This window comes from Chiloscyllium plagiosum, unplaced genomic scaffold (assembly GCF_037043375.1).
Source record: "Chiloscyllium plagiosum isolate Xiang-an unplaced genomic scaffold, Cpla_swu_hap1 HiC_scaffold_35, whole genome shotgun sequence".
In the NCBI taxonomy this organism is placed as follows: Eukaryota; Metazoa; Chordata; class Chondrichthyes; order Orectolobiformes; family Hemiscylliidae; genus Chiloscyllium; species Chiloscyllium plagiosum.
In genome coordinates this window covers 236,532-257,439 of record NW_028270173.1, presented here as the reverse complement: position 1 = coordinate 257,439, position 20,908 = coordinate 236,532, and the positions used below count along the sequence as shown (strand labels likewise).

General features: G+C 46.8%; 1 protein-coding gene across 2 annotated transcripts in view; it reads right to left on the bottom strand.

The window, feature by feature from the left end:
- LOC122548191 (uncharacterized) overlaps positions 1–20,908 on the bottom strand; it is a 91,863-nt gene that overhangs the window by 44,403 nt on the left and 26,552 nt on the right. For both annotated transcript variants that reach the window (XM_087978806.1, XM_087978807.1), the window contains exons 4-6: positions 19,033–19,108; positions 17,129–17,231; positions 965–1,086 (exon numbers count right to left, since the gene is read on the bottom strand). In XM_087978806.1, the coding sequence (XP_087834932.1) occupies positions 965–1,086; positions 17,129–17,231; positions 19,033–19,108 (301 nt within the window). The remainder of the gene's footprint in view (positions 1–964; positions 1,087–17,128; positions 17,232–19,032; positions 19,109–20,908) is intronic.

The window sequence follows — 20,908 nt, the reverse complement described above, 5'->3', positions numbered from 1 at the left end:
AGGGACAGAGGATGGGGGCATTCCAGAGGGACAGAGGATGGGACATTCCAGAGGGACAGAGGATGGGGACATTCCAGAGGGACAGAGGATGGGACATTCCAGAGGGACAGAGGATGGGGCATCCCAGAGGGACAGAGGATGGGACATTCCAGAGGGATAGAGGATGGGACATTCCAGAGGGTCAGAGGATGGGACATTCCAGAGGATTAGAGGATGGGGACATTCCAGAGGGACAGAGGATGGGACATTCCAGAGGGACAGAGGATGGGACATTCCAGAGGGATAGAGGATAGGCCATTCCAGAGGGTCAGAGGATGGGACATTCCAGAGGGATAGAGGATAGGCCATTCCAGAGGGATAGAGGATGGGGCATTCCAGAGGGACAGAGGATGGGGGCATCCCAGTGGGATAGAGGATGGGGACATTCCAGAGGGACAGAGGATGGGACATTCCAGAGGGACAGAGGATGGGGCATCCCAGAGGGACAGAGGATGGGGCATCCCAGTGGGATAGAGGATGGGACATTCCAGAGGGACAGAGGATGGGGGCATTCCAGAGGGACAGAGGATGGGACATTCCAGAGGGACAGAGGATGGGGGCATTCCAGAGGGATAGAGGATGGGGCATCCCAGAGGGACAGAGGATGGGACATCCCAGTGGGATAGAGGATGGGACATTCCAGAGGGATAGAGGATGGGGGCATTCCAGAGGGTCAGAGGATGGGGCATTCCAGAGGGACAGAGGATGGGGCATCCCAGAGGGACAGAGGATGGGGGCATTCCAGAGGGACAGAGGATGGGACATCCCAGAGGGACATTGGACAGCTATTTGGAGAGAAATGGTGTGATGTGGTTGAGACAGGGATAGGGGAGGGAAGGCAGCACTGAGTCACTCTCACGATGTGGAGAGGCAGCTTGCAGAGATGCAGGGCAGATTGGCCAGCTCCTCCTGGGCTAGTCCTTACCAGGCTGTCATTGGGAATGGGAGCATTCCCCTGGAGTCCTTCAGGAAGCAGCAAGTACAGGATAGATTCTCCATTGACATCAAATGAGGCGAGGAACTGAGCAGTCGAGTTGAAGACCAGGCCTGAGGGAAACAGAAATGGAGATGGGTCAACTCTCTGTATTCATGGGGTCAGCATCACTTCAGGTCAGCGCTGACAAGCTGGTAAAATACTGCAACCACAGAGAGACCAACAGCAACAACAACAACACGCTGTGGTCTCAGTGAATATGATATAATCCACCTGCAAATCACACACTGGGATAGTGCCCTCCCATATATCACACACACTGGGATAGTGCCCTCCTGTATATCACACACTGGGATAGTGCCCTCCTGTATATCACACACTAGGATGGTGCCTTCGGTATATCACACACTGGGATAGTGCCCTCCTGTGTATCACAGACTAGGATAGTGCCCTCCTGAAGATCACACACTGGGATAGTGTTCTCCTGTATATCACACACTGGGATATTACCCTCCTGTATATCACACACTGGGATAGTGCCCTCCTGTATATCACACACTGTGATATTACCCTCCTGTATATCACACACTGGGATATTACCCTCCTGTATATCACACACTGTGATATTACCCTCCTGTATATCACACACTGGGATATTACCCTCCTGTATATCACACACTGTGATAGTGCCCTTCTGTATATCACAAACAGGGATAGTGCCCTCCGGTATATCACACACTGGGATTATGCCCTCCTGTATATCACACACTGGCATAGTGCCCTCCTGTATATCACACACTGGGATAGTGCGCTCCTGTGTATCACACACTGGGATATTACACTCCTGTATATCACACACTGGGATAGTGCCCTCCTGTATATCACACACTGGGATAGTGCGCTCCTGTGTATCACACACTGTGATATTAGCCTCCTGTGTATCACACACTTGGATATTACCCTCCTGTATATCACACACTGAGATATTACCCTCCTGTATATCACACACTGGGATATTACCCTCCTGTATATCACACACTGTCATAGTGCCCTCCTGTATATCACACACTGGGATAGTGCCCTTCTGTGTATCACACACTGTGATATTACCCTCCTGTATATCACACACTGGGATAATGCCCTTCTGTGTGTCACACACTGGGATATTACCCTCCTGTATATCACACACTGGGATAGTGCCCTCCTATATATCACACACTGGGATATTACCCTCCTGTATATCACACACTGGGATAGTGCCCTCCTGTGTATCACACACTGTGATAGTGCCCTCCTGTATATCACACACTGTCATAGTGCCCTCCTGTATATCACACACTGGGATAGTGCCCTGCTGAATATCACACACTTGGATATTACCCTTCTGTATATCACACACTGGGATATTACCCTCCTGTATATCACACGCTGGGATAGTGCCCTTATGTGTATCACACACTGGGATAGTGCCCTCCTGTATATCACACACTGGGATAGTGCCCTCCTGTACATCACACACTGTGATAGTGCCCTCCTGTATATCACACACTGTGATAGTGCTCTCCTGTATATTACACACTGGGATAGTGCCCTCCTGTATATCACACACTTGGATAATACCCTCCTGTATGTCACACACTGGGATATTACCCTCCTGTATATCACACACTGGGATATTACCCTCCTGTATATTACACACTGAGATAGTGCCCTCCTATATATCACACACTGGGATATTACCCTCCTGTATATCACACACTGGGATATTACCCTCCTGTATATCACACACTGGGATAGTGCCCTCCTGTATATCACACACTGGGATATTACCCTCCTGTATATCACACACTGTAATAGTGCCCTCCTGTATATCACACACTGGGATATTACCCTCCTGTATATCACACACTGGGATATTATCCTCCTGTAAGTCACACACTGGGATACTACCCTCCTGTATATCACAGAGTGTGATAGTGCCCTCCTGTACATCAGACACTGTGATAGTGCCCTCCTGTATATCACACACTGGGATAGTGCCCTCCTGTGTATCACACACTGGGATATTACTCTCCTGTATATCACACACTGGGATATTACCCTCCTGTATATCACACACTGGGATATTACCCTCCTGTATATCACACACTGGGATAGTGCCCTCCTGTATATCACACTGTGATATTACCCTCCTGTATATCACACACTGGGATAGAGCCCTCCTGTATATCACACACTGGGATAGTGCCCTCCTGTATATCACACACTGTGATAGTGCCCTCCTGTATATCACACACTGTGATATTACCCTCCTGTATATCACACACTGGGATAGTGCCCTCCTGTATATCACACACTGGGATAGTGCCCTCTTGTATATCACACACTTGGATATTACCCTCCTGTATATCACACACTGGGATGTAACTCTCCTGTGTATCACACACTGACATAGTGCCCTACTGTGCATCACACACTGGGATAGTGCCCTCCTGTATATCACATACTGTGATAGTGCCCTGCTATATATCACACACTGGGGTATTACCCTCCTGTATGTCACACACTGTGATATAACGCTCCTGTATATCACACACTGTAATAGTGCCCTCCTGTATATCACACACTGTGATAGTGCCCTCCTGTATATCACACACTGGGGTATTACCCTCCTGTATATCACACACTGGGATAGTGCCCTCCTGTATATCACACACTGGCATAATGCCCTCCTGTATATCACACACTGTGATAGTGCCCTCCTGTGTATACACACTGGGATATTACCCTCCTGTTTCTCACACACTGTGATAGTGCCCTCCTGCGTATCACATACTGGGATAGTGCCCTCCTGTATATCACACACTGTGATAGTGCCCTCCTGTATATCACACACTGGGATAGTGCCCATCTGTATATCACACACTAGGATATTACCCTCCTGTATATCACACACTGGGATATTACCCTCCTGTATATCACACACTGCAATAGTGCCCTCCTGTATATCACACACTGGGATATAACCCTCCTGTATATCACACAGGAGTGCCCTCCTGTGTATCACACACTGTGACAGTGCCCTCCTGTATATCACACACTGGGATAGTACCCTCCTGTATATCACACACTGGGATAGTGCCCTCCTGTATATCACACGCTGGGATAGTGCCCTCCTGGATATCACACACTGGGATAGTGCCCTCCTGTATATCACACACTTAGAACATAGAACATAGAACATAGAAGAATACAGCGCAGTACAGGCCCTTTGGCCCTCGATGTTGCGCCGATCCAAGCCCACCTAACCTACACTAGCCCACTATCCTCCATATGCCTATCCAATGCCCGCTTAAATGCCCGTAATGAAGGAGAGTCCACCACTGCTACTGGCAGAGCATTCCATGAACTCACGACTCGCTGAGTAAAGAATCTACCCCTAACATCTGTCCTATACCTACCCCCCCTTAATTTAAAGCTATGCCCCCTTGTAATAGCTGACTCCATACGTGGAAAAAGATTCTCACTGTCGACCCTATCTAAACCCCTAATCATCTTGTACACCTCTATCAAGTCACCCCTAAACCTTCTTTTCTTCAATGAAAACAGCCCCAAGTGCCTCAGCCTTTCCTCATATGATCTTCCTACCATACCAGGCAACATCCTGGTAAACCTCCTCTGCACCCGTTCCAGTGCCTCCACATCCTTCCTATAGTATGGGGACCAAAACTGCACACAATACTCCAGATGCTGCCGCACCAGAGTCTTATACAACTGCAACATTACCTCAGTACTCCGGAACTCAATTCCTCTACCAATAAAAGCCAGTATGCCATATGCCTTCTTCACCGCACTATTTACCTGGGTGGCAACTTTCAAAGATTTGTGTACATGGACACCAAGATATTTCTGCTCATCCACACTACCAAGTATCCGACCATTAGCCCAGTACCCCATCTTTTTATTACTCTTACCAAAATGAATCACCTCACACTTAGCTACATTGAACTCCATTTGCCACCTTTCTGCCCAGTTCTGCAGCTTATCAATATCCCGCTGTAACCTGCCACATCCTTCCTCACTGTCTACAACTCCTCCGACTTTCGTATCATCCGCAAACTTGCTCACCCAACCTTCTAACCCCTCCTCCAGGTCATTTATAAAAATGACAAACAGCAATGGTCCCAAAACAGATCCTTGCGGAACACCGCTAGTGACAGCACTCCAAGATGAACCTTTGCCATCAACTACTACCCTCTGTCTTCTTCCAGCCAGCCAACTCCTAATCCAAACCTCCAACTCACCCTCAATGCCATACCTCCGTATTTTCTGCAGTAGCCTACCATGGGGAACCTTATCAAATGCCTTACTAAAATCCATATACACCACATCTACTGCTTTCCCCTCGTCCACCTCCTTAGTCACCTTCTCAAAGAATTCAATAAGGTTTGTGAGGCACGACCTGCCCTTCACAAAACCATGCTGACTATCCTTGATCACATTATTCCTATCCAGATGTTCATAAATCCTATCCCTTACAATTCTCTCTAAGATTTTACCCACAACAGAAGTGAGACTCACCGGCCTATAGTTACTAGGGTTATCCCTACTCCCCTTCTTGAACAAGGAAACCACATTTGCTAGCCTCCAGTCTACTGGCACTATTCCTGTAGACAACGAGGACATAAAAATCAAGGCCAATGGCTCTGCAATCTCCTCCCTTGCTTCCCAGAGAATCCTAGGATAAATGCCATCAGGCCCAGGGGACTTATCTATTTTCACCCTTTCCAGGATTTCCAACACCTCTTCTCTACATACCTCAAAGCCGTCCATTCTAATTAATTGTGACTCAGTATTCACATCGGCAACAATGTCCTATTCCTGAGTGAATACTGACGAAAAGTATTCATTCAGTGTCTCCCCAATCTCTTCAGCCTCCACACGCAACTTCCCACTACTATCCTTGACTGGACCTATTCCTACCCTAGTCATTCTTTTATTCCTGACATACCTATAGAAAGCCTTAGGGTTTTCCCTAATCCTACCAACTAAGGACCTTTCATGTCCCCTCCTTGCTGCTCTTAGCTCTCTCTTCAGGTCCTTCCTGGCTACCTTATAACTCTCAATCGCCCCAATTGAACCTTCACGCCTCATCTTTACATAGGCCGCCCTCTTCCATTTAACAAGGGATTCCAATTCCTTATTAAACCACGGCTCCCTCACACGACCCTTTCCTCCCTGCCTGACGGGTACATACTTATCAAGGACACTCAATAGTTGCTCCTTGAACAAGCTCCACATATCATTTACACTCTTGCCTTGAAGCTTACTTTTCCAGGCCACACATCCTAAGTCATGCCTCACCGCATCATAATTTCCCTGCCCCCAGCTATAACTCTTGCTCTGTAGTGCACTCTTATCCCTCTCCATCACTAGAGTAAAAGTCACCGAATTGTGGTCACTGTCCCCAAAGTGCTCACCTACCTCTAATTCTAACACCTGGCCTGGTTCATTACCCAGAACCAAATCCAGTATGGCCTCACCTCTTGTTGGCCTATCTACATATTGTGTCAGGAAACCCTCCTGCACACATTGGACAAACACTGACCCATCTAACGAACTTGAGCTATAGCTTTCCCAATCAATATCAGGAAAGTTAAAGTCCCCCATAACAACCACCCTATTACTTTCACTCTTCTCTTGAATCATCCTCGCAATCCTTTCTTCTACGTCTCTAGGACTATTAGGGGGCCTGTAAAAAACTCCTAACAGGGTGACCTCACCTTTCCTATTCCTAACCTCAGCCCAAACTACCTCTGATGGCAAGTCTTCATCCATCGTCCTTTCCACAGCTGTAATACTATCTTTGACAATCAATGCCACACCTCCCCCTCTTTTGCCCCCACCTCTGACCCTACTAAAACATTTAAACCCTGGAACTTGCAACAGCCAATCCTGTCCCTGTTCTACCCATGTCTCCGTAATAGCCACAACATCTAAGTCCCAGGTACCAACCCACGCTGCAAGTTCACCTACCTTATTTCGTATACTTCTTGCATTGAAGTATACACACTTCAAGCCACTTCCCTGTTTACAGGCACCCTCCTTTGAAAATGATGCCATGTTCCTAACCTCCCTACACTCCAGGTCCTGCACCCTAAAGCTACAGTCTGGGTTCCCATGCCCCTGCAGAGTTGGTTTAAACCCCCCCCCCAAGAGCACTAGCAAACCTCCCACCAAGGATACTGGTGCCCCTCTTCGATATTACCCTCCTGTATATCACACACTGGGATGTAACTCTCCTGTGTATCACACACTGACATAGTGCCCTACTGTGCATCACACACTGGGATAGTGCCCTCCTGTATCACATACTGTGATAGTGCCCTCCTATATATCACACACTGGGGTATTACCCTCCTGTATGTCACACACTGTGATATAACGCTCCTGTCTATCACACACTGTAATAGTGCCCTCCTGTATATCACACACTGTGATAGTGCCCTCCTATATATCACACACTGGGGTATTACCCTCCTGTATATCACACACTGGGATAGTGCCCTCCTGTATATCACACACTGGCATAGTGCCCTCCTGTATATCACACACTGTGATAGTGCCCTCCTGTGTATACACACTGGGATATTACCCTCCTGTATATCACACACTGTGATAGTGCCCTCCTGCGTATCACACACTGGGATAGTGCCCTCCTGTATATCACACACTGGGATAGTGCCCATCTGTATATCACACACTAGGATATTACCCTCCTGTATATCACACACTGGGATATTACCCTCCTGTATATCACACACTGCAATAGTGCCCTCCTGTATATCACACACTGGGATATAACCCTCCTGTATATCACACAGGAGTGCCCTCCTGTGTATCACACACTGTGACAGTGCCCTCCTGTATATCACACACTGGGATAGTACCCTCCTGTATATCACACACTGGGATAGTGCCCTCCTGTATATCACACGCTGGGATAGTGCCCTCCTGGATACCACACACTGGGATAGTACGCTCCTGTATATCACACACTGGGATATTACCCTCCTGTATCTCACACACTGGGATGTAACTCTCCTGTATATCACATACGGTGATATTACCCTCCTGTATATCACACACTGGGATAGTGCCCTCCTGTACATCACACACTGTGATAGTGCCCTCCTGTATATCGCACACTGTGATATTACCCTCCTGTATATTACACACTGGGATAGTGTCCTCCTGTATATCACACACTGTGATAGTGCCCTTCTGTATATCACACACTGGGATAGTGCCCTCCTGTACATCACACACTTGGATATTACCCTCCTGTATATCACACACTGTGATAGTGCCCTCCTGTATATCACACACTGGGATTGTGCCCTCCTGTATATCACACACTGGGATAGTGCCCCTCTGTGTATCACACACTGGGATATTACCCTCGTGTACATCACACACTGTGATAGTGCCCTCCTGTATATCACACGCTGGGATAGTGCCCTCCTGTACATCACAGACTGGGATATTACCCTCCTGTGTATCACACACTGTGATAGTGCCCTCCTGTCTATCACACACTGGGATATTACCCTCCTGTACATCACACACTTTGATAGTGCCCTCCGGTATATTGCACACTGGGATAGTACCCTCCTGTGTATCACACACTGTGATAGTGCCCTCCTGTATATCACACACTGTGATAGTGCCCTCCTGTATATCACACACTGGGATAGTGCCCTCCTGTATATCACACACTGGGATATTACCCTCCTGTATATCACACACTGGGATATTACCCTCCTGTATATCACACACTGTGATAGTGCCCTCCTGTATATCACACACTGGGATAGTGCCCTCCTGTATATCACACACTGGGATAGTGCGCTCCTATGTATCACACACACTGGGATATTACCCTCCTGTACATCACACTCTGTGATAGTGCCCTCCTGTATATCACACACTGTGATACTGCCCTCCTGTATATCACACACTGGGATAGTGCCCTCCTGTGTATCACACACTGGAATATTACCCTCCTGTATATCACACACTGTGATACTGCCCTCCTGTCTATCACACACTGTGATAGTGCCCTCCAGTATATCACACACTGTGATACTGCCCTCCTGTATATCACACACTGGCATAGTGCCCTCCTGTGTATACACACTGGGATATTACCCTCCTGTATATCACACACTGTGATAGTGCCCACCTGCGTATCACACACTGGGATAGTGCCCACCTGTATATCACACACTGTGATAGTGTCCTCCTGTATATCACACACTGGGATAGTACCTTCCTGTGTATCACACACTGGGATATTACCCTCCTGTATATCACACACAGGGATAGTGCCCTCCTGTATATCACACACTGGGATTGTGCCCTCCTGTATATCACACACTGGGATAGTGCCCTCCTGTATATCACACACTGGGATATTACCCTCCTATATATCACACACTGGGATATAACCTCCTGTGTATCACACACTGGGATATTAACCTCCTGTATATCACACACTGTTATATTACCCTTCTGTATATCACACACTGGGATATTACCCCCCTGTGTATCACACACTAGGATATTACCCTCCTGTATATCACACACTGGGATGTAACCCTCCTGTATATCACACACTGTTATATTACCCTTCTGTATATCACACACTGGGATATTACCCCCCTGTATATCACACACTGTGATATTACCCTCCTGTATATCACACACTGGGATGTAACCCTCCTGTATATCACACACTGTTATATTACCCTTCTGTATATCACACACTGGGATATTACCCCCCTGTATATCACACACTGTGATATTACCCTCCTGTATATCACACACTGTGATATTACCCTCCTGTATATCACACACTGTGATATTACCCTCCTGTATATCACACACTGTGATATTTCCCTCCTGTATATCACACACTGGGATGTTACTGTCCTGTATATCACACACTGGGATTGTGCCCTCCTGTATATCACACACTGTGATATTAACCTCCTGTATATCACACACTGGGATGTAACCCTCCTGTATATCACACACTGTTATATTAACCTCCTGTATATCACACACTGGGATATTACCCTCCTGTATATCGCACACTGTGATATTACCCTCCTGTATATCACACACTGGGATAATGCCCTCCTGTATATCACACACTGGGATATTACCCTCCTGTATATCACCCTCCTCTGATAGTGCCCTCCTGTATATCACACATTGGGATATTACCCTCCTGTATATCACACACTGGGATATAATCCTCCTGTATATCACACACTGGGATATAACCTTCCTGTATATCACACACTGGGATTGTGCCCTCCTGTATATCACACACTGGGATAGTGCACTTCTGTGTATCACACACTGGGATATTTCCCTCCTGTACATCACACACTGTGATAGTGCCCTCCTGTATATCCCACACTGGGATAGTGCCCTCCTGTATATCACACACTGGGATGTAAACCTCCTGTATATCACACGCTGGGATATAACCTTCCTGTATATCACACACTGGGATTGTGCCCTCCTGTATATCACACACTGGGATAGTGCACTTCTGTGTATCACACACTGGGATATTACCCTCCTGTACATCACACACTGTGATAGTGCCCTCCTGTATATCCCACACTGGGATAGTGCCCTCCTGTGTATCACACACTGTGACAGTGCCCTCCTGTATATCACACACTGGGATAGTACCCTCCTGTATATCACACACTGGGATAGTGCCCTCCTGTATATCACACGCTGGGATAGTGCCCTCCTGGATATCACACACTGGGATAGTACGCTCCTGTATATCACACACTGGGATATTACCCTCCTGTATCTCACACACTGGGATGTAACTCTCCTGTATATCACATACGGTGATATTACCCTCCTGTATATCACACACTGGGATAGTGCCCTCCTGTACATCACACACTGTGATAGTGCCCTCCTGTATATCGCACACTGTGATATTACCCTCCTGTATATTACACACTGGGATAGTGTCCTCCTGTATATCACACACTGTGATAGTGCCCTTCTGTATATCACACACTGGGATAGTGCCCTCCTGTACATCACACACTTGGATATTACCCTCCTGTATATCACACACTGTGATAGTGCCCTCCTGTATATCACACACTGGGATTGTGCCCTCCTGTATATCACACACTGGGATAGTGCCCCTCTGTGTATCACACACTGGGATATTACCCTCGTGTACATCACACACTGTGATAGTGCCCTCCTGTATATCACACGCTGGGATAGTGCCCTCCTGTACATCACAGACTGGGATATTACCCTCCTGTGTATCACACACTGTGATAGTGCCCTCCTGTCTATCACACACTGGGATATTACCCTCCTGTACATCACACACTTTGATAGTGCCCTCCGGTATATTGCACACTGGGATAGTACCCTCCTGTGTATCACACACTGTGATAGTGCCCTCCTGTATATCACACACTGGGATAGTGCCCTCCTGTATATCACACACTGGGATATTACCCTCCTGTATATCACACACTGGGATATTACCCTCCTGTATATCACACACTGTGATAGTGCGCTCCTATGTATCACACACTGGGATATTACCCTCCTGTACATCACACACTGTAATAGTGCCCTGCTGTATATCACACACTGTGATACTGCCCTCCTGTATATCACACACTGGGATAGTGCCCTCCTGTGTATCACACACTGGAATATTACCCTCCTGTATATCACACACTGTGATACTGCCCTCCTGTCTATCACACACTGTGATAGTGCCCTCCAGTATATCACACACTGTGATACTGCCCTCCTGTATATCACACACTGGCATAGTGCCCTCCTGTGTATACACACTGGGATATTACCCTCCTGTATATCACACACTGTGATAGTACCCTCCTGCGTATCACACACTGGGATAGTGCCCACCTGTATATCACACACTGTGATAGTGTCCTCCTGTATATCACACACTGGGATAGTACCCTCCTGTGTATCACACACTGGGATATTACCCTCCTGTATATCACACACAGGGATAGTGCCCTCCTGTATATCACACACTGGGATTGTGCCCTCCTGTATATCACACACTGGGATATTACCCTCCTATATATCACACACTGGGATATAACCTCCTGTGTATCACACACTGGGATATTAACCTCCTGTATATCACACACTGTTATATTACCCTTCTGTATATTACACACTGGGATATTACCCCCCTGTATATCACACACTGTGATATTACCCTCCTGTATATCACACACTGTTATATTACCCTTCTGTATATCACACACTGGGATATTACCCCCCTGTATATCACACACTGTGATATTACCCTCCTGTATATCACACACTGGGATGTAACCCTCCTGTATATCACACACTGTTATATTACCCTTCTGTATATCACACACTGGGATATTACCCCCCTGTATATCACACACTGTGATATTACCCTCCTGTATATCACACACTGTGATATTACCCTCCTGTATATCACACACTGTGATATTACCCTCCTGTATATCACACACTGTGATATTTCCCTCCTGTATATCACACACTGGGATGTTACTGTCCTGTATATCACACACTGGGATTGTGCCCTCCTGTATATCACACACTGAGATATTAACCTCCTGTATATCACACACTGGGATGTAACCCTCCTGTATATCACACACTGTTATATTAACCTCCTGTATATCACACACTGGGATATTCCCCTCCTGTATATCGCACACTGTGATATTACCCTCCTGTATATCACACACTGGGATAATGCCCTCCTGTATATCACACACTGGGATATTACCCTCCTGTATATCACCCTCCTCTGATAGTGCCCTCCTGTATATCACACATTGGGATATTACCCTCCTGTATATCACACACTGGGATAAAATCCTCCTGTATATCACACACTGGGATATAACCTTCCTGTATATCACACACTGGGATTGTGCCCTCCTGTATATCACACACTGGGATAGTGCACTTCTGTGTATCACACACTGGGATATTTCCCTCCTGTACATCACACACTGTGATATAACCCTCCTGTATATCACACACTGGGATAGCGCCCTCCTGTATATCACACACTGGGATGTAATCCTCCTGTATATCACACACTGGGATATAACCTTCCTGTATATCACACACTGGGATTGTGCCCTCCTGTATATCACACACTGGGATAGTGCACTTCTGTGTATCACACACTGGGATATTACCCTCCTGTATATCACACACTGTGATAGTGCCCTCCTGTATATCCCACACTGGGATAGTGCCCTCCTGTATATCACACACTGGGATAGTGCCCTCCTGTATATCACACACTGTGATAGTGCCCTCCTGGATATCACACACTGGGATAGTGCCCTTCTGTATATCACACACTGGGATAGGGCCCTCCTGTACATCACACACTGGGATAGTACCCTCCTGTGTATCACAAACTGGGATATTACCCTCCTGTATATCACACACTGTGATAGTGCCCTCCTGTATATCACACACTGGGATAGTGCCCTTCTGTGTATCACACACTCTGATAGTGCCCTCCTGTATATCGCACACTAGGATAGTGCCCTCCTGTATATCACACACTGGGGTAGTACCCTTCTGGGTATCACACACTGGGATATTACCCTCCTGTACATCACACACTGTGATAGTGCCCTCCTGTATATTACACACTGGGATAGTACCCTCCTGTATATCACACACTGTGATAGTGCCCTCCTGTATATCACACACTGGGATATTACCCTCCTGTATATCACACACTCTGATAGTGCCCTCCTGTATATCGCACACTGTGATAGTGCTCTCCTGTATATCACACACTGGGATATTACCCTCCTGTATATCACACACTGTGATAGTACCCTCCTGTATATCACACATTGGGATGTAACTCTCCTGTATATCACACACTGTGATATTACCCACCTGTATATCACATACTGGGACGGTGCCCTCCTGTATATCACACACTGGGATAGTGCCCTCCTGTATATCGCACACTGTGATAGTGCCCTCCTGTATATCACACACTGGGATAGTGCCCTCCTGTATATCACACACTGGGATATTACCCTCCTTTATATCACAGACTGTGATAGTGCCCTCCTGTGCATCACACACTGGGATAGTGCCCTCCTGTATATCACACACTGTGATAGTGCGCTCCTGTATATCACACACTGTGATAGTGCCCTCCTGTGCATCACACACTGGGATAGTACCCTCCTGTATATCACACACTGTGATAGTGCGCTCCTGTATATCACACACTGTGATAGTGCCCTCCTGTGCATCACACACTGGGATAGTGCCCTCCTGTATATCACACACTAAGATATTATGTTCCTGTATATCACACACCGGGATATTACCCTCCTGTATGTCACACACTGTGATATAACGCTCCTGTATATCACACACTGTGATAGTGCCCTCCTGTATATCACACACTGTGATAGTGCCCTCCTGTATATCACACACTGTGATAGTGCCCTCCTGTATATCACACACTGCGATATTACCCTCCTGTGTAACTGGTATATAACCCTTCTGTATATCACATATTTGATATTAACTCCTGAATATCACACACTGGGATATAACCCTCATGTACCTCCAGCACTGGGATAAAACCCTCCTGTATATTACACAATTGTATGTAACCCTCCTGTATGTCACACACTTGGATAATTCGCTCCTGTATAACACACATTGGGATATAACCCTCCTATAATATCACACACTGGGATATAACCTTCCTGTGTATCACACACTGTGATATAACCCTCCTGTATATCACACACTATGATATAACCCTCCAGTATATCTCACACTGTGAGGAGAAAGTGAGGTCTGCAGATGCTGGAGATCAGAGCTGAAAATGTGTTGCTGGAACAGCGCAGCAGGTCAGGCAGCATCCAAGGAGCAGGGGAATCGATGTTTCAGGAAGAAGGGCTTATGCCCGAAACATTGATTCTCCTGTTCCCTGGATGCTGCCTGACCTGCTGCGTTATCTCACACTGTGATATTACCCTCCTATACATCACACATTGGGATATAACTATCCTGTGTATCTTTCACTGGGATATAATCCTCTGTGTATCACACACTGGGATATAACCTTCCTGTGGATCATACATTTGGAAATAACTATCCTACATATCACATACATTGGGATATAACTATCCTGTGTATCTTTCACTGGGATATAATCCTCTGTATCTCACACTGGGATATAACCTTCCTGTGGATCATACATTGGGAAATAACTATCCTACATATCACATACATTGGGATATAACTATCCTGTGTATCTTTCACTGGGATATAATCCTCTGTATCTCACACTGGGATATAACCCTGAAGCACTGGGATATAACCCTCACTGGGGTATAACACTGCTGTGTTTCACACACTGTGATATAACCCTCCTGTATATCACACACTATGATATAACCCTCCAGTATATCTCACACTGTGAGGAGAAAGTGAGGTCTGCAGATGCTGGAGATCAGAGCTGAAAATGTGTTGCTGGAACAGCGCAGCAGGTCAGGCAGCATCCAAGGAGCAGGGGAATCGATGTTTCAGGAAGAAGGGCTTATGCCCGAAACATTGATTCTCCTGTTCCCTGGATGCTGCCTGACCTGCTGCGTTATCTCACACTGTGATATTACCCTCCTATACATCACACATTGGGATATAACTATCCTGTGTATCTTTCACTGGGATATAATCCTCTGTGTATCACACACTGGGATATAACCTTCCTGTGGATCATACATTTGGAAATAACTATCCTACATATCACATACATTGGGATATAACTATCCTGTGTATCTTTCACTGGGATATAATCCTCTGTATCTCACACTGGGATATAACCTTCCTGTGGATCATACATTGGGAAATAACTATCCTACATATCACATACATTGGGATATAACTATCCTGTGTATCTTTCACTGGGATATAATCCTCTGTATCTCACACTGGGATATAACCCTGAAGCACTGGGATATAACCCTCACTGGGGTATAACACTGCTGTGTTTCACACACTGTGATCTCACCCTCCTGTATATCACACACTGGGACATAACCCCCCAGTATATCACACACTTGCATATAACCCTCCTGTATATCACACACTGTGGTATTACCCTCCTGTACATCACATATTGGGATATAACTATCCTGTGTATCTCTCACTGGGACATAACCCTCCTGTGGATCACACACTGTGATATAACCCTCCTGTATATCACACATTGGGATATAATCCTCCTGTATATCACACACTGGGATATAACCCTCCTGTATATCAAACATTGGGATATAATCCTCCTGTATATCACACACTGGGATATAACCTTCCTGTATATCACACACTGGGATTGTGCCCTCCTGTATATCACACACTGGGATAGTGCCCTCCTGTATATCACACACTCGGATATAACCCTCCTGTATATCACACACTGGGATATAACCTTCCTGGAGGTGGGCACTCTCCTGGGTACCAGCCGACAAGTTTGTTACTCAGGTCAGACCTTGTGGGTCTCCTTTGCTGTTTTGAGTCCACATTCCAGAGAGAGGGGGGCTTCACACACTGAGATAGTGCCCTCCTGTATATCACACACTGTGATATTATCCTCCTGTATATCACACACTGGGATAGTGCCCTCCTGTATATCACGCACTCGGATATAACCCTCCTGTATATCATACATTGGGATATAATCCTCCTGTATATCACACATTGGGATATAATCCTCCTGTATATCACACACAGGGATATAACTCTCCTGTGTATAACACACAGGGATATAACCCTCCAGTATATCACCTATGTGGATATAACCCTCCTGTATATCACAAGGGTGTAATATAGCTCTCCCCCCTCAAAGGGTACTGCTGCTCCAGTCAGTTCTCACTAAGCTCCCTTCCCTGGAGGGTCATACACTAAGCAGCCTGCAGGAGGTGCTGGTTCTCTCTGGAGCAGATGCCCCAACCCACGCTGTGTCCCTACTTCACCTACCGTCAGCGTTCTGCCCTTGAGTATAGGCTGCGAGGCGTCGTTTGCTGTCTCTGAATCCACTGAGGGAGGTGCCTACCCAGAACGTCTGGTTATAGAAACGGGCCTGAGGGGGTGGGAGTAGTGAGAGAAATGTGAGGTGCAATCCCAATCAGTCTCCACAGAAAACACTTACAGACAGACAGAGACAGCTCAATAAAACACACTCAGGGAGAGCTAGTCATTGAGGAAGATGAGAATGTAGCTCAGAGTTACATAGTCCCATTACAGAGAGAGTGGGGGCAGTGGTGAGGGGGAGGTGGCTTGAACCTGAGGGTCATCATGAGGGTCACCTGAGGGGCTGGAGGTGGAGTAAAAGGGTCCATCATGGCGATCCCAGCTGGAACTGAATCCACCCAGCTGACAGCGTCAACCCTTCATCAACAAAGATCATCCAACCGACTGAGCTAACCAGCTCCCAGTAACCATGGAGTTCCCACCTTCTCAAACTAACCCCATCACCTGAGGCATATGGTGACACTGGAGTTAAATTCCCCAACATCTCCAACCCAGTTCTATCTTGGTCTCCCTCTCCCTCTCTCCCTCTCCCTCTCTCCCTCCCTGTTTTCCTCCCACATTCTCTACCACCCAATTTATCTCCCTCCCCACCTCTGTCCTTCCCCCTCTCCCTTCTCCTCTCCCTTCCTCTCCCTCTCTCACTCCCTCTGTGCCTCCCTTCTTCCCTCTCTATCTCCCTCCCACTCTCTTTCCCGTCCCACTGTCCTTCCCTTTCTCCCTCTCTCAGCCCACTCTTTTCCTCCTTATCTCCCTCCCTCTCTCTTTCTTCCCCTCCCACTCTCCCACTTTCCCTTTCCCTTTCGCTCCCTCTCTCCCTCTCCCTGTCTCCCCCCTCCCGCCTGCTCATTCTCTCTCTCTTTATACCCATCTACCTTTCTGCCTCCCACTCTTCCCTCCTCTCCACCTCTCTCTCACTACCCATCTCCACCTCTCCCTCTCTTACTGCCTCTCCACCTCTCCCTTTCTCCCCCTCTCACTCTCTTACCCACATTCCTCTTCTCCCTCTCTCTCTCCCTCTTCCTCTCTCCCCCTCTAGGCTCTCTCTCCCCCTCCCTCTCTTCCCCTCTCCCTCTCTCACAACACCTCTCCCTCTCTTACTGCCTCTCCACCTCTCCCTTTCTCCCCCACTCCCTCTCTTACCCACATTCCTCCTGTCCCTCTCTCTCTCCCTCTTCCTCTCTCCCCCTCTAGGCTCTCTCTCCCCCTCCCTCTCTTCCCCTCTCCCTCTCTCACAACACCTCTCCCTCGCTTACTCACTCTCCCCCTCTCCCTCTCTCCGCCTCTCTCCCTCTCTCCCCCTCTCCCTCTCTTGTCCCCCCCTTCCCCTCCCTCTCTCTCCCTAACAAGAGAGCAGCGTCAGGTTTCTCTGGGTCCAGGAGATACCTGTGCTGGCCACTCATCACCCTGTTGTACACCCACGCTCCAGTGAGTGAACAAGGAGCTGGGATCAGGGGCTCTGAGATCTGTGGACAGTAACAACACAGTGTGTATCTCAAAAAGGGCGTGCTAGGGAAACTGGAGGGGCTTACAACACAGCCCAAGGTGCACAGGGTCAGTGCTAAAGATTGGGACCAAGTTTGAGTGCTGGGAGGGCCAGTACAGAAAAGATGGGACCAACAGACCATCCCCACACCACACAATATGTCTAACAAGAGATGACAAAGTGAAGGGGAGAGACACACAGAAATGCTACAGGGTAAGGACAGGAAGGCAGAGGCCTGTCCTGGGCAGAAGAGTGGACAGTTCACACAGCCAGGAATTTCCAATCAAACAACTTCCAAAGTCAGCCAGACATAGGACTAACAAGCGAAGAGAACAGATCCCAATCCACAAGGACAGCACTGAGTTACCTCAAAGTCAGTGCTGTTGCAGACAACGTCAAAATCCAAGTAGACACGAGGTTCAATGAAAAAGATCCTCACAGGGCTGTGTAACAAATGAACACAACTTTAATCACTCAAGTCCCACTCTGAAATGAACTCCTCACTCCCATATACAATACTTCACTGTAACTGCCTCTGATACACTCAGTAATCACTGATACTCCACACTGTGATATACCCCTCACTCCCATATAAACACCTCACTGTAACTGCCTCTGATACACTCAGTAATCACTGATATCACACACTGTGATATACCCCTCACTCCCATATAAACACCTCACTGTCACAGTCTCTGATACACTCAGTAATCACTGATATCCCACACTGTGATATACCCCACACTCCCATATAAACACCTCACTGTCACTGTCTCTGACACACTCAGTAATCACTGATATCCCACACTGTGATATACCCCTCACTCCCATATAAACACCTCACTGTCACTGTCTCTGATACACTCAGTAATCACTGATATCACACACTGTGATATACCACTCACTCCCACATAAACACCTCACTGTAACAGTCTCTGATACACTCTGTAATCATTGATACCCCACACTGTGATATACCCCACACTCCCATATAAACACCTAACTGTAACTGTCTCTGATACACTCTGTAATCACTGATATCACACATAGATATACCCCTCACTCCCATATAAACACCTCACTGTCACTGTCTCTGATACACTCTGTAATCACTGATATTCCTCACTGTGGAATACCCTCACTCCCATATAAATACCTAACTGTAACTGTCTCTGATACACTCTGTAATCACTGATATCACACATTGATATACCCCTCACTCCCATATAAACACCTAACTGTCACTGTCTCTGATACACTCTGTAATCACTGATATCACACATAGATATACCCCTCACTCCCATATAAACACCTCACTGTAACTGTCTCTGATACACTCAGTAATCACTGATATCACACACTGTGATATACCCCTCACTCCCATATAAACACCTCACTGTCACTGTCTCTGATACACTCTGTAATCACTGATATTCCACACTGTGGTATACCCCTCACTCCCATATAAACACCTCACTCTAACTGTCTCTGATACACTCAGTAATCACTGATATCCCACACTGTGATATAACCCTCACTCCCATATAAACACCTCACTGTCACTGTCTCTGATACACTCTGTAATCACTGATATCACACACTGTGATATACCCCTCCCTCCCATATAAACACCTCACTGTCACTGTCTCTGATACACTCTGTAATCACTGATATCACACACTGTGATATACCCCTCACTCCCATATAAACACCTCACTGTAACTGTCTCTGATACACTCAGTAATCACTGATATCACACACTGTGATATACCCCTCACTCCCATATTAAACACCTCACTGTCACTGTCTCTGATACACTCTATAATCACTGATATCACACACTGTGATATACCCCTCACTCCCATATAAACACCTCACTGTAACTGTCTCTGATACACTCAGTAATCACTGATATCACACACTGTGATATATCCCTCCCTCCCATATAAACACCTCACTGTCACTGTCTCTGATACACTCTGTAATCACTGATATCCCACACTGTGATATACCCCTCACTCCCATATTAAACACCTCACTGTAACTGCCTCTGACACACTCAGAAATCACTGATATCCCACAATGTGATATACCCCTCACTTCCATATTAAACACCTCACTGTAACTGTCTCTGACACACTCAGTAATCACTGATACTCCACACTGTGGTATACCCCTCACTCTCATATAAACACCACACAGTAACTGTCTCTGATACACTCTGTAATCACTGATATCACACA